This window comes from Leiobunum rupestre, chromosome 6 (genome assembly GCF_980474605.1).
Source record: "Leiobunum rupestre chromosome 6, qqLeiRupe1.1.hap1, whole genome shotgun sequence".
In the NCBI taxonomy this organism is placed as follows: Eukaryota; Metazoa; Arthropoda; class Arachnida; order Opiliones; family Sclerosomatidae; genus Leiobunum; species Leiobunum rupestre.
In genome coordinates this window covers 13,557,836-13,574,255 of record NC_143389.1, presented here as the reverse complement: position 1 = coordinate 13,574,255, position 16,420 = coordinate 13,557,836, and the positions used below count along the sequence as shown (strand labels likewise).

Below are 16,420 nucleotides of genomic sequence, written 5' to 3'. Positions count from 1 at the left end.
ATTGGTAAATAATTTTTAATTCAATATATTTGGGGTTACATTTAGAAATAAATCTACCTGGTCCATCTTCAAATTCGTGTTTTAGCATTTTTTATACCAACAAAGTTTGCTGAACACTCTATGACAATTGTTTTTTCTTTTATATCGGAAATATCTAAAAAACCCAAAGATTCATCTGAATTTCTCTTGTTATGTAAAGTAATTTCTAAATCCCGGGCTTTCTGTAACACTTTAAATAGCTTTAGTTATAGGACACTAACCACACTCAATCGATAATTGATTTTCTAAAGTCAGTTTCCTTTTTTAAGGGGTGGAAGGGTAATTTTTTTGTACGTTTTCTTTTCATTTGTTAAATTTGTTGCTGAACGAATTAACGGCCCTGCGAACAACTAGCCGTTCAAAATTCCCATTTTTATTATTATTATCAGAATTTTAACTATTTAATTTCTCGTATGACTATCAATATTATTTATCTTACCACCAGCGTGGGTTTTTCTCTTACCACCGTGGTTATTTATCATACCACCAGTGTGGTTGTTTATCGTACCACCAGTGTAGATATCATTTTCAAAAATATATAAATCTAAATATTTAAAAAAACAAGTGGCGATATATTGGGCGTAGGTTTTTAACGCTTTAAAAGATGTCGCTATACCGTTACTACTACTAAATTAAGCGGACCCTAAAAAACATTATATTTTCCATAGAGAAGGTATCATATGTACAGGGATGTCATTCTGGTGGGGAAGGAGGGGATTGGTACCTCTGATTTTTACCAGTTAAAAATTTAATAAATATGAATTTAACAGCATTAGAAACGTCTTGTTTCTAGTGCGAAAGGAAGATTAAATTAAACCTTAACTTACATAGTAAGTGTGTGGTAGTATTTTAAATTCTTTTTCAGTATTTTATACTTCATTTCAAATACTTTTTCAGTATTTTGTATTTTATTTCAAATACTTAAAAAAAATATTTAGTATAATATTTAAATATATTTTTTATATTTTGAACAAAATACAGATTTTTATTAGCAAAAATACTTTCTCCATCAAAAAGTCTCCATACAACACCATCAAGCGGAAGAAATACGTCTAAATCATACTCCCGCACAAACTCGTGAAAAATTCCGCTTATCGGCCGTGGTGGCGTTGCAGTAGGGAATACTCGAGACTTTCGAGACAATCTGCCTTTTAGATGGCGTACAAAAGTGGAATATTTTCAATCTTTCGAACAGTCTTTCATTTTTTTCCGCTTTTCAAGAATTCACAGTATTTTGAGTATTTTAATATTTTAAAATACTAAAATGAAGTATTTTATTTATTTTAAATACTTTATGCGGTGGGTATTTAGTAATCTATTTTAAATACTTTACCGTATTTGAGTATTCAGTATTTTGTTAAATACCGATATTTAAGTATTTTACCCAACACTGCGTAACCAGAAATTCGACAAAGGGGGGTCTAAGTATGTTAATATTAAGAGGAGTCGATAAGGGGTGAAAATGTAGTACAGTCAAAGTTAGGTCCAAGGAGGGGGAGTCTGGACCTTGAAAACCCCCTTGTCTACTGAAGAAGAATATTAATAATTGAAATATTATGATATGATTCCGTTGTGTAAACAGGATATAAATTAATTTCTATTATTAAATTAAAATCCTAAATATAATTATTTTTACTCCCTTTTGATGAGATTTGAACTCGTCTTCCCCATAACCGCATTTAGCGCGAATATCTCACATTTAACCATTCGACCACGGCAGAGATAGGCAACAACCAAACTCATCTCTTTTAGTACCAGAGGACAAGCCCACGCTCGCGGTCATCTCTTTTAGTACAAGAGGGCGAGCCCACGCTCGCGCTCATCTCTTTTAGTACAAGAGGGCGAGCCCACGCTCGCGCTCATCTCTTTAAGTACAAGAGGGCGAGCCCACGCTTGCGCTCATCTCTTTTAGTACAAGAGGGCGAGCCCACGCTCGCGCTCATCTCTTTTAGTACAAGAGTGCGAGCCCACGCTCGCGCTCATCTCTTTTAGTACAAGAGGGCGAGCCCACGCTCGCGCTCATCTCTTTTAGTACAAGAGGGCGAGCCCACGCTCGCGCTCATCTCTTTTAGTACAAGAGGGCGAGCCCACGCTCGCGCTCATCTCTTTTAGTACAAGAGGGCGAGCCCACGCTCGCGCTCATCTCTTTTAGTACAAGAGGGCGAGCCCACGCTCGCGCTCATCTCTTTTAGTACCAGAGGGCGAGCCCACGCTCGCGCTCATCTCTTTTAGTACAAGAGGGCAAGCCCACGCTCGCGCTCCTCTCTTTTAGTACAAGAGGGCGAGCCCACGCTCGCGCTCATCTCTTTTAGTACCAGAGAGCGAGCCCACGCTCGCGCTCATCTCTTTTAGTACAAGAGGGGTAACCCGCACTCGCGCTCCTCTCTTTTAGTACAAGAGGGCGAGCCCACGCTCGCGCTCATCTCTTTTAGTACCAGAGGGCGAGCCCACGCTCGCGCTCATCTCTTTTAGTACAAGAGAGCGAGCCCGCGCTCGCGCTCATCTCTTTTAGTACAAGAGGGGTAACCCGCACTCGCGCTCTTTTAAGAGGAAAAGCTAGAGCTTGCGGTCTGCTCGTAATGAGAAGTGCCCTCTCTCAGAGGCCGATAGATTCTGGGAAATTCACATTCAGAAAAGCACCACGTGATGTGATTCGTGAAGAAAGGCGGGAATCAATTGTTTTAAATTTCGCTCTCTAAGGGCGGCGCTGAAGCTCGCGCTCGAGCTCTTCTCTTTTATCTCAGAAGCTGAAGCTCGTGGTCATCTCTTTTTTTCAGAGGCTGATTTGGCTCTCGCGCTCTTCTCTTTTATTATTAGCGGCTGAGCTCGTGCTCGCGCTCTTCTCTTTTTTCCCGAAGGATGGAGCTCACGCTCGCGCTCTTCTCTTTACTCCCGAAGAGTCGAGCTCGCGCCCAAAAATAGCTCTCGGACTCTTTAGAGCTCAGAGTCCGCCGATCTCTGCGCACGGATAACAAAGAGGGAAGTACAAAGAGTTTTAATAATCGAAGTGTAAGCCAAGGCTTACTTAAAACACGAGCTAATGCATCGCAGCGATACGCCATTTTCTTTTAGATGATGGAGTAGAGAGATAATCAATAGAGGCTAGACAACCAAGTTGAAAATATTTGGAGCCGTAGTTGTATCGACATCTGGTGGTATCAATTTTTACAAGAATGGTCTTAAATTAATTTTCAAAGACTTATTTGGTAATTAATTTAATAAAATATACAAAAGCACACAACCTACTCTCAAACGAAGATTCCTTTAAAAAAATTAAAACAATCGGATAAACCATTCTAAGGTAAAAATGCGCCAAAAATAGTTGATTTTGCCATAGCATGAAGCCCATTAGAAAGTCCCATAGCATTTGGTGGAAAAAAGGGGTTAATTTTTCCATAGCGTTACGGTGGGGGAAGGAAGAGGTTTTAATGTTAAACTCGAGACTACCTATATATACACACAGATGACCGTCTGTGTATCTAATTAATAAAGAGTATTTTATAGTTTAACTCTCGTACATGGTTTATACATTATCCGACAATTTCCAGGCTTCACCAAAGTAATTCTTGAACATTTGAGATTTCTATAGTAAATGGTGTTAAAGAAAAATTTCCCGATCACGCAATTTGGAACACCCTGTATTTTAAAGAAGAGACGAAAGAGGATCATGGTTTTCATTGAGTACAATCGCGTAAACTTGATCGTTTGCACTAGAACACGCTGAACAAGCGACAACAGCAGCTAGGAGCAGCCAACACAGCACCCCACACAAGGAGAGCGCAACCCGTCAAAAGTCGTACATTTTCTTGTGTACATTTTTCATTGGTTAGATGCTTTAGCGCCTGCTGCCGTCGGAAACAGAAATTCGGAAATTGTCTTCCCCATTTTCCGTAAAACGTTCAGCGTAAAGGCTCGTGCAATGAAATTTGTACGCAACACCGCGTTAGCGTGTTTAAAGGCTAACTGCGTTCTCCTTGTGTTTGTTTTTCCTAGGCAGCAGTATCTCTGCTCGGGTTAAAACTTCTTACGGTGTCAGTTTCGTCTAACCGCCGCCTATAGTCTTAATCGATTCTTTTGTTTTGATTATCCCCAGTTAAAATCAAACGTCCGTCGACCAAAATAATTACTTTGGTCGTGCCTCTAGTACATCCGTATAGCTCAACTCAATTTATTTTGTTATTTAGTTGGTTAGATTTTTTGGGGATTTGTTTATTTTAGAATAATAAAAAACAAAAAATTATAAGCAGCTATGTTAATTCATAAGGCACCACCTTAGTTATAGCGGTGTAGGTTTGAATAGACATTTGAGCTGTATTACTACATGTTGTATGTTCATTGTTTTTTGGAAAATTGCTAAATTTATTACGAGTCATTTGTCATACCGATCAAAGATATAGTTATACATTTAAGAAATTAAAATAAAACTATTTGTTTAAGTAGTTAATACTCCGGAGACTGATCTCCCCACAATGAATAGCCTTGTTATAAAAAAATCTTCTGCACTCGAAAATCGAAATATGTTTTAGCATCATAAATGTAATATTGTGTTAATATTTCTTAAAACCAAACATTTATTAATATTGGCTTTTTTTCAAGCTACTAAATAACTTTTGAAAGTTTGATATTAAATGTTTATGTAACACCTTACGTATAATTTAAGTTGGTCTCTAAATGATTCAGTAGCTATCAGAGATATTTAGTAGGTGTAGTGAGTAAGTTATTATTTGGCAACAAATTCCAAATTTTCTATAGCTTGTATATCATAGGAGGCGCTCATATAAATTTTGCTACGGGTGAAAATTCGGATAAGCCAGCCCTGGGTGTGTGTTATATTTGTGATCTATAATTGTGTTTTTATATGGCACAATTTACAAACAAATCTGGATTAGGAAGAATAATACAAACAAGGTCCGCACTAAATGCCCGGACTTACCACGTAGAAATCTTATAGAAGCTTACGTGGGGTGGCGGAGTGGTTAGCACTTTCGCCTCGCAGCAAGAGGAGCCGGGTTCGATCCCAGCTTGTGGCACTGGGTGAAAACTCGGAACAACTCCTTCTGCGTTGAGTTTGCAAGTTCTCTCCTCACTGGTTTAAGGGGGTTTTCCCCCGAGCTCTTCGGTTTCCCCTTCCATAAAAACTTGCTTAGGTTAACGGTAATAGTTAGTGTAGGGAGCTGTTGGCTCGATCGTGTGGCATGCAGGGCTTGCCACCACCCTCCTACGCATTGTAACCCGGCCACCTGAATTAAAAAGGCTTCAAAAGTCGCTTGATGACTTAGGCCTAAGGTGGTGCCTTGGGTATTAGCCTAGCTGATTATTTGGTTGCAGTTTGATGAATAAATAACCGAACTATTCTACCTGAAATGTGTGGTACTACTAAAGAAATTTTCGCTAAAAAATAGTTATTATTTTATTTAATCAGTAGAGAAATTATTTCTTCAAGACAGTGGTCGTATTGGTGCGGTTATATTTTTATCCAAGACGGCGTTAACAAAAGTAGACACACATTGGCACTTAAGTTTAACCAATACAACACTGATAAAAAATGGTAATTTCATCAGTAGCACACCCACAAATTAGGTTCAGCAAGTCCCTGAGTTTTGTAAGGCTTGGATTAAAAAGGGAAACAATCAATGTGATTCAGGGGCGTAGGAACGTTCAAGAAGTTGGAGGGGGCAAAGATAAACGAAAAGGGGTCTGGAGAATGGTTTTTAATTTTGAATGGAGTGTAGCTTCTCCGAATGCATGTGTACTTGTTACTACTATGTAAATTGGCGGGAAAAGACTGAAATTTAAACACAGTTGAGGTTCTATAAACTGTATATGCTTTTAAAATGATAATTTGAGCCTTTTGAAGATTTCAACTGACCAAAGGTTGGAGGGGGCAATAACATTAGTTGCCCCTCCCAGCAAAATTCTAGGGAGGGGCATTGCCCCCCCTGCCCCTCCCGGTTCCTACGCCCCTGATGTGATTCCCGAGGCTATAAAGGGGACCTCTCACCTGTTCCCCTCTGGTTTCACTAGTTTTTTCGTAAATGTTTGCTAGCCTTTAGTCGCACCCTTAGTTGATAAACCTAGCGACAGCACTGACCACGGACTTTTTTTACACTGTCACAGATATCCGCTTGCATGAATTCGTTCATGCCATACCACTTACCTTCTCCCCAATTTCTGTGTCATCGTAGGCTGGCAAGATGTCAATGTCCTCGTCCAGAGCACATGCTTCTATGATCCTTTCGTACTTGGCTCTGTCCATTGCTTGATAGAAGATGACGTTGTTCTTGAGAGTCGTGTTTTGGATCCAAGCTTGTTGAGGAACGTAAGCCAATGAACCCTAGTTCAACATAATTTTTTACTTTAAAGTAAACGATTTAGAATTAAAATCGATTATAATGAATTAAAGTTAAATAGCTTTAGGGCCTCATGAAATGTATTATTAATTAATTATCTACATCAAATGACCATCGGTTATCCCTACCTTCCACCCAATCACAAATATTTCCACCGCCTTCCGTGGCTCAATAAACAAAGGAATGTACCCTAGAAAGTTGAGGGACTTTCACCAACATTCCATCGGCTGACAGCGATCCTATAGAGACATTGTTAAATTAGCAGCTCCCCGACCCGCTTCCACGTAACCCTCACAATGAGCAGAAGCGCCATTTTTCGTATTTATAGAGTAAAGACCATGTCGATCGAAGCAAAAGACAATTCCCCCACTGTGGCCTAATGTACAGTAACCATCACTACGGATCAAAATACGAATTAATACCCACGGATCATAATAGACAAAGGGTTTGCTTTCTGATTTCCAACCACTCCAGATGCCTTTCCATTTTATGTTACCCCAAATGTAAATAAAAAAGAATTAAAATTTATATTGGTTTTTAATTTAATACAATATAATAGTTATAATAAGCTTAATCGCTGTAGTAAGTTAAATCGCTGTAGTTAGTTTAATAGCTGTAATAAGTTTATTTGTTGAATAAGTTTAATATCTGTTCAGAGTTTAATCACTGTTATAAGTTTTAATCGTCTTAAGTTTAATCACTGTTAGAAGTTTTAATCGTCTTAAGTTTAATCACTGTTAGAAGTTTTAATCGTCGAAAGATTGTAGTTCTGTGTATTAAACATGAATTAATTCCAATGAAATTTGTAAACCTTTATTTATTATTTCCGACAAATTAAATTTTCGAAGTAAAATGAAGTATTATCGCGTTTAAGTCGCATTTACCTAAGGCAATAAATAAAACCATGGAGATAATCCTACAAACCGTGAAGTCCGAGGAACGGGTCTACCGTCGCTATACAGTAGAGGGGCTACGAGGGTTAAGTAAAAAGGATGTTTGAACCCTTTTTTGGCAAAGAGGGGTGATCCTTGGTCTTTAAGAGGGGTCGAGATGGGGGTGGTAATTTAGTTTAGTCAAAGGTGGGCCCAAGGGGAAGGGCTGGAGCAAGAAACCCCCCTTGTCTACACCCTTGCCCCCTCGCTCTGATTTGATACACACCAAGAATCTAACCAAGCCACGAAAATTCTTGTCATCGAATAAGGGTCATTGGCAAGTTTAGTCTTAAAGAATTTTAATATTTCGTATTTCTAAATCAACCTGAACTATAACTTCTCCGTCTAATTTGTCCATTTCCCCGAGAATGGCCGACACCAACGAAGACTTTCCGGACGCAACTTTGCCGACGACTGCCACCAGCGCTCCTTTGGGGACTTCCAAGTTAATATTTCTCAACAAGGGCTCAAGGTTTTTATCCCACGAAAAGACATCCTTCACAACTTCAACAACTAGAAACACAACATTACGAAGTATTTGGTTATTAATTTATTTATTTTAACTATACGAGCACACGTACCTCCTTTTATGTCATCTCCATTGTGAATCCTCTCTTTTTGAACGTATGGCGTCAGCACTTCACCGCCGAGAACTTTATTGATTCGACCCAATGAAACATATACCTTCGAAAGCATTTCAGAGTTATTTTTGTAAAATGATTTTCTGTTAAAATGAAATATTCACCATTATTACAGCATTTATTACTTCTGGAACTAACGATAAAGGGAAACTGATGATAACGAAGAGACGCAAGGAAACAAACACGGTTATTGGAGTAAACAGCTCCGATTCTTCCGAATAAGCAAATGCCGTGAAACATAAGAACGAAACCTGTTTGTAAAATGTCAAGAAACCATAAGAGTTTAATAAAACCAAATAAGTAAACTATATTTATCGCTTGAGAAATAGAAAGCGTTAAAATGATTTTGTAAATGAATAATAACAAACATTTGCCGATAATATAAAATTTAGACCTGTTTGTTTAAAATGTCGCCTTGTATGGAACCTTATACCGTAATAAGTGTAAGGAGATATTGGCTCGCTAGGCATGGATGGTTGGCCATTATCCTCCTATGCATTGTATGTTTGCCACATGATTTAAAAAAGGATAAAAACGTGCGTCATGTTGATGTCTTGGCCTATGGTGGTTCCTGGGGTATTGAATACATGACTTTCAGCGATTGTCTAAGGTCTAAGGTCTAACGTCTAACGTCTAACTTCTAGGGTCTAGGGTCTAGGGTCGAAGGTCTAAGGTCTCAAATCTCATATGTCATCTGTCATCTATAACATATAACGTATCGTAACGTAACGTGAGATATCGTAAAGTAACGTTAGATAACGTAACATAACGTAAGATAACGTAAGATAACGTAAGGTAACGTAAGGTAACGTAATGCAATGTAAGGTAATGTATTGTAATATAATAAAATAAAATAAAATAATATAATATTCGAAATATTTTGTTGTCCAAAATTAAATTATGTTCACTGTCACCCGCTTGAAATGCATTTTTGATCGCGCTTAACAAAGTCGAAAATAAGTTGAGCTTTAGGCCTACCAAAATTTAATTTACTTAAACAATTTTCAAGAAAATAACATACATAAACTTAGAAATGAAAATATAATCCGCAGACTCTAACAAAATCGTTTTTTCGAGTCAGAGATAAGGTAATGCGTTAATTTAATTAAAGGAGATTGTGATTTATCTATAAATATTAAAACATATTTTAAGTGATTTACCAAAGCTGGTGTAATAAAAAAGGCGGATATAAAGATTGCTTGAAGAGAGTTTATTTTCTTTAAATATATGATTTCCTTATCCCTCAGTGATTGAACCTGTTGCTGAAATGATTTTTCCCAGGCGTACAGTTTTAGGATTCGAATCCCACTCAAGACTTCGTTCATTAATTGAATACGTTTATCTGCACAAGCCATTATCTTTTGCTAGAAAAATGTATTGAAAATAATAAAATTATACAAATTTAAGAAAAGTGTATATCTGTTACAGTTATTGAATATTTATAACAATTTATATATTGAAAATCGATATACAAAACTTTATATATAGGAAACCGTACGATTCTTCGACCAATAGGCATTCGAAGCGAAAACCGACTAATGTTCTAAGCTGGACATGTGTCAGATTTATAGCCCGGTGTACACGGTAAGATTGAAACCACACCACTGGAGGTCTGTCATCATTATGCCCTACGCCAGCGTCCACAGACCCGGACAGGCGGCAAAACCAGCATGGGTAGCAGTTCCCCACTACTGATGGTTGCGCCCTTGACGCAAGCCACTCAACCCAGCAGAAGGTGCAGCAATGGGTCGACCAGCCCCCACTTCGCACACAGCAGTTTGATTAAGAGCGGATGCTCTGGCAACGCCAGCCGACACCCTACCTAGAAAGGTAGAGAGCCAAGCCCATTGGAAAGAGCGCCTAAAGGGGAACGGCGGGCACACGGCAGCCCGCATAACCCGGCACAGCTGGCACCGGATATCCCGGTGGAACCCCAAAAGGCCGGGAGATGGGCCGCCGTGCCCTCATACGGAGGCCCGCAGCCCCACAGCAAACTACTCAACCCACCGAGACGGCCAGTTTGCCCGACCCCTCTCCGTTAGCCTGGGCCGAAGCCCAGTTACCAGCCCACACCGGACCGAAGTCGGAGGTGGAGATAGGACCATTTGGACGGAGCTAACATCTCCCAGTGCGCCACCGCCCGTGCTGGGTAACAAGAGCCGGACCCCGACTCCCCGGTAAAGCCACCAGTTATTGCACACTCCGACCCCTCGTGCGCCAAATGTTCTAAGCTATAAGGCCTACAGACGGAAGTAGCGCGTAGAGGTGTGGTGGCGAAGTGATAAGCAAGAGTAACCGGGTACGACCCTAGCTCGTGCCACTGGGTGAAGACTCGGAGCTACTCCTTCTGCGTAGGGCCAACTAGATTAATCCTCACTAGTTAAAGGGATTTTTCCACAATATAAACTTGGTGAGACAAACGGTTTATACTAAGCATGAAGGGCTATCCATCACTCTCTTACGCAGTTGAACCTGCATGCCACCTCATTAAATGGTGGTGCCTCGGGTTTTTATTATTCTCTTATTTTCTCTTAGTTTTATTTACAAGGTGGCGATCTGTTTTACATCTTTATGATTAATGCCGTGCTAATTTTCAGATATCACTTCTGAGGTTATTATTGATTTTTCAATTTATAGAAGTGTTATTCTTTTTTAAAACCATTGACCCTACCTGCAGTTGCTTCTTCCATTTTGCGATCAGTAAATTGAAAGGCAGCGCAAGCGTCACGCAAGCGAGTGCCACTACAGCCGACACTCCGAGTAGATTCCACAAAAACCCAGTTGCGATTATGATGGTTAAAGGTGCCGCCACGAAGGAATAAGCGCACATAATCAATAACCGGAAACTATGTGAGTCGACAGCCATACAATTCAGAAGTTCTCCTGTGTTAATATTCCGCCTCCCAGTGCTTGAGAGCTTCAAAGCCTGCAAGGAATCGTTTCGATTAAATAAACCTTAACTTTTTACGCATTTACAAAATTTTATATTGTATTTTTGAAACTATCTCGTGGCTTGCAAATATCGGTTATCCTATTTGCATGCTTACACCTACACTTATATCCGAAATGTAAGAATAGTATAGTCAATTGGGCTTTGGAAATAGAAAAGATTCGCCACAAGCAAAACTCAATAAAATTGTGTACTAAATAATAATTTTAAGTGTGACAATGTAATCGTTTTTCAAATGAATATTAACACGCGAAGAAATATTTCGCGGGGCATGAGGGAGGGTATCAAGCTCAAAAGTAGAAATAATGTCGTCTGCTGGGAGCTTCGAGAACTAAAGAAGAATTGGTAAAGGCTAGCTTGTTTGTACAATATTTCCCACTCGACGGATACGCAACCGAAATCTAATAACGTTTTAATACAAAACACGAAAGATTAAACCAGAAATGGTACGCATCGTCCACCCTAGCCCAGCCTTTTATGTGGTCTATCTCGATTGTAGCACTCAATAAATCTGTAGCAATCGAAAGTATAGGAACTAGCACACTTTTGGTAATTTTGTCACGTTTGGTATTTTAGTAAAACTGCTCTACAAATGTCGGTCATTGGTTCTATTTTAGGTTTTTCTTAATTACGCGAAAACTGTAATTGTCAGACATCTTTTGTTAATTACAATGGTGGGTTTCCAAAAACCGCTCTTATAGGCTGCTGAATATTAATTCGCTTATATTAAAACGCTTTTGTTAAAATATCAGTAAATTTATCGAAGATTATATTATTTAACGAGTTCATAACATAATTTCGTTATCATGTAGCCTTATGCTTTATCACACATGCTAAAAAACTTTAAGATTTGGTCAACTGAACGGCTTTTGTATTTTTTACACTACTCGCGTAAATACAGGGTGTTTCGAAAAAGTATGACACGAAATTTAGGGCGTGTTCTATGGGTCCTAATGCGTCGAAACTGTTTAATGAACATGAGTCCTAAAATGTTCATAAAAAACAGTTAACCAAACTTTTTATGGTTAAGGGAGAAGAATACAGTAAAAGCCTCTTTTTCGTTCAAGCTGAACGTTTCTGTTTTAACAATTACATAATTGAATTATATTTTTCATATTAGGCTGAACCTTCCTCTAGTGCTTAAAATACTTTTTATAATTCTAATATCAATAGTTAACGAGATATAAGGTCCTAACTAAAGGGTAGTTTAGGCGCTTGCCCAACTTGTTTAGCTCCGGGGGTCCGAATTAAAACGTAATAACTTAATTAATTTAAAATTTAAAATTGTCAAAATTATTTTAAGCACTAAACAAGAGGCTGTTCTACACTTAAATATTAATTTTATGAGTTAAAATACAAAATTAAAAGAGTTCAGCTAGAAATAGCGCGAAAGTAGACAATGGCTACTGTAGTCTTCCCCCTTAATCGAAATTTAGCCGATAAATTTATTCGTTTCACCGACCTCTAGGTGTAAATCACGGTTTGTTTTGGTGAATTCGGCATGGCCATTAATTTCACTCGTATCACCTTCAAAAGATTCGAGCTCTGAATGACGCAGTCTTTTTTAGGCGAGTTGACTTTTCCAAGTGGTTTGTTTAAATATTATGGCTGTGACGGTATACTCAACTAGCATTACACTCACCAGTGGAGTTAAGATAATCAACACGGGTTTAGTGTTAGATATCATCTAGTGTCTTAATGCTTGGTGTGGTATCATTTGTAACCGATTTGGTGTTATTTTTACTTCCGCCTAAGTTGATTGGTCACCAATGGTCAGGCATATTTAAAATTTCTTCAAAATAATTAACTTGAGCTACTCGAAGACTAGTCGTTAGAAACGAGAAGGTTTATGTGGTTTCTGCACGATGGAGTTCCACCTTATTTTAGACTAAGTTTACAAGACTTACGCATAGTTGGTGGCTCTGAAACTATCCGCAACACAGTTGGAATAGGTGAAAATAGATTTGGAGAAACATTTTAACTACGAGCTCGTCCCTGTTTAAGTGCCGGAGGTGACCATTTTCAACAATTTTTAAAAATGATTTAAATAAAGCAGAAATTTTCAGTTTTAACTTCAATTCTAAGTAATTTACATATACGTCGATTCTTTGAAAACTTCATATGAGTGTTATTAAAACCATTGTAGGACTTATGACGCTTAATACTCAAGTCTATTATGACATCAGATATGGTGATAATCGTTTCCCTATTAAGAAAACAAATAATTACTTAATGGAAGCAATTGTATGCATCCTCAAGAACCATTTAACGTATTCAACACCAACAAGTACCATTCCGTGTCTTCAACAGTAAAATTACCTTTCCGTTTCCTTAGCTATCTTATCTCGCCCTTGTGAGCTTTCTAAAATAAGAAGCTGTTAAAGATTACGATTAATGACTTTTTATGTATATGTTAAAAAACCATCCACGTTACTATTTTTTTTTCAAAGGTTATGTCAGATAAGATATGCTTTGTTATTTTTTAAGTTTTTTTATTGTTAAGTATATTAACTCGCCTGGAGCTCATTTAACTGTGTCACTAAGCTCCGTTTCCCTTAGTTGTTCATTCAAATTGGTCAAAGCATGTTAATTTTAAATTAAATTACATTCATGTTTTATTTATTGCTTCAAGTCATTTCATCACTCTGATGGTTTTTGACGTTAAAAACCTCAATAGAAGCACTCTCTTAGCATACAATGGGGAAAAATAATTTAATTAACGTACACCTCGTGTAAATTGCTATAAAAAAATTTTACTTCGTTTAACATTTTCGATTAAACTCGATTCTTTGAAATTATGGAACTTGGCATTTCTAAAATCATTAAAGGATTTAGCACACTTCGGCTAATTCAATAATGAACTTTTGTCATTAACGATTGTGTTTATCGCTTCTCCGTTAAAAAAGCACTGACAATAAATGGAAACAATTGGGTTCAAGGCAGAACAATGAACTTCACATTGCTGTTTCGTTGTTTTGGGACCCGGTTTTTGTGGGCCTAAAACACTGAAACCAAGCAGTTCAGGACCCAAATAACCAGCCCTCAAATGAAGGTTTTACTTATCGGTAACACCCGGTATAGGTTCAATATCTCTAAGTCCGGGGTAAAGTAAGCCATGGTTTTCCTCGCAATTAGTTTCTATAACCGCGTTACGATGGACGTGTGTTTTATTTGTGAGAAACGCTTAGAAAATAAAAGAACAACGAATCTTAAGAAAGGGAAACTTTGTTTTTAAAAAGCTGGTTTATCACGTTAAGATTCCCAATAGGAGAAAACACAACATCGTGATAGCATAACATATGATAACACTTATGTTGGCTTAAATTCGTCAACCAAAATGTTATTGCGGTGTTTCAAGTGAAAAAGGATTCGGAAGATGATGCAGACAATGCAACAACCAGCAAAACTTAGACATCGTCATTGAAATAAAAAAAATGAAGGAAAAAATATAGTTTGGTTGAAATCAGAGATAACAGATTATAAAAGTGCACAGATCGCAAAGACAAATGGGGCTTTAATGTCCACCGAAGAATATGTTTAAAGTCAAATTTGGTTACGGTGGAAGCAAGAAAACGTTTGATTCGTCGCAGGGATTTGGGAAGAACTACTACTTCAAAGGATAGTCATAGGCCGGCTAAAATAGGTGCGGTAGAAGCATTCCAAAAAATCTGCTCTAATAAAGTAATAAGTAAAGTTCGCTGTAAGTTTTCCATTTCAAAGTTAACAAGTCCGTTAAAATCATATTTGAAAAAAACCTTTGCCTTTTGTAAAAGTATTTGGCAAGTCCGTTAAAATCATATTTGAAAAAAAACCTTTGCCTTTTGGAAAAGAATTTGGCAAGTCCGTTAAAATCATATTTGAAAAAAAAACCTTTGCCTTTTGGAAAAGAATTTGGAAATAAGATTGAATATCGGGAGGAAAATTTTAATAACCTCAGTGTGATAAAAAATTACATTAATTGCTTCAAAGACACAATGGAAAACATAATAACTAATCAATTTTAATAATTTTTACTATAACCAAATCGGTTACTTCTAGTATATCCGTTTTTAAAGCTGTATGGCAATTCCATAGAATTTATTACCATGGAATATTAAGGAGCTTCGTTTTAGGTTCCTTCAAGAAAGTATTTAGTTAAAGAATATAACTATTTTGAGAAAATTGGCGGACGTCATGGTCTAATTGGCTTCGGCAAAAGTGGAGGGAAGTTGAACCACCATCGTCTCGACCTTTAATCACGTCGGAAGACATCAGTAACAACAAGATACAGGGCTGGTTTGGTTTTTAACGGGAAGGACCTTTCCTGTTCCAGCCGGGATCAACGCTAAAAATCGTCCCAAATTAACAAATAGTTATTATCCCTCACAAATTATAAATACATTCTTGGTTCACCAGTGGTCAATAGAGTAATTTAGGAAATCTCCTTATGGAACACCTCGAGGTCACTATGAAATAATATTTTGAACTGTTTCTAATCTAAATATATCCACGTATAAAATATAAAAATAAAAACAAAGCAAAATATATTCTGCTGGTCATTTATACTTTTGAATACGTTTTTTGTACCATCTAAAAAGTACTGTCGCTCTAAGAATGTTTCTTACTCGTTCAGTTTCCACTGTCTCGAGTGAGAAGTTTTAATAAGATACAACTTAAAAAATATATAAAAGGTCAAATACAAGGTAAGAACTATTCACCAATTTTACATTATTATCTTTTAAATATAAAATCGGTTAAAATTTGAATTATGATGAATCAATAAATTTTATGTCGTATTTTCAATTATGTTCCCCTCGGCCAGCGAATTCAGTACAAAAAACCAACTTTGCACAGAACCCATGAAAAACTAGTCCCGATACATATTATAGCACCTTGTGTGTTGAGACCTTATTTAAATATCGGTTATTAAAACGAAGGAATAAATATTGTTTTATATTTAAAAACAGTTGCAACTTTTCATTATCCTAATGAAGTTATTTCCAAGGACAGAAAAGAAACTATCAGTCGACCTAAGCGATTTCAGATTTAAATGTAAAACTTCAATAAAGACCAAAAACATTAGAAAAATATTTTGAAATATTTAAAAAAAATAGGCTGCAAATTAGAAAACTTGACTACTACAACTGCATCGCGCATTCCGAATTGCATAAATCACAATATTTTGAGTAAATGCTAAACCTACTTTTTTGTAGATGGCGGTCGTAATGGATGAACGCAGACGAGACGACAAATCAATACAACGTTTCATATGAAATTCGGTCAGTAAAAGCTTCATGCTCTCCGAAAGAAAGATGAGAATTGCGTAGAACACACCTTTCCAGATTGGTTCCTCGCTCGACGCGTACTCCATTAAATATCTATTAAGAAAATATAAAGATGTTGTGAATAAGAATTAGTTAAATCCAAAATTTTCACCCTAGATCTATAAAGAAGCGCTTATTTGTTCGGGCAACATAAAAAAATCTAGTTCTTTAGCGACATGAGCCAAGTCTTTGAAAACTGCCTTAA

General features: G+C 37.4%; 1 protein-coding gene across 4 annotated transcripts in view; it reads right to left on the bottom strand.

The window, feature by feature from the left end:
• The window catches only part of LOC149939324 (ATP-binding cassette sub-family C member 3-like), an 82,460-nt gene that overhangs the window by 27,246 nt on the left and 38,794 nt on the right, over positions 1–16,420 (bottom strand). For all 4 annotated transcript variants that reach the window (XM_090178631.1, XM_090178630.1, XM_090178629.1 and 1 more), the window contains exons 9-15: positions 16,095–16,269; positions 10,634–10,888; positions 9,123–9,326; positions 8,067–8,213; positions 7,903–8,005; positions 7,647–7,834; positions 6,197–6,373 (exon numbers count right to left, since the gene is read on the bottom strand). In XM_090178631.1, coding sequence (XP_090034757.1) covers positions 6,197–6,373; positions 7,647–7,834; positions 7,903–8,005; positions 8,067–8,213; positions 9,123–9,326; positions 10,634–10,888; positions 16,095–16,269 — 1,249 coding nt within the window. The remainder of the gene's footprint in view (positions 1–6,196; positions 6,374–7,646; positions 7,835–7,902; positions 8,006–8,066; positions 8,214–9,122; positions 9,327–10,633; positions 10,889–16,094; positions 16,270–16,420) is intronic.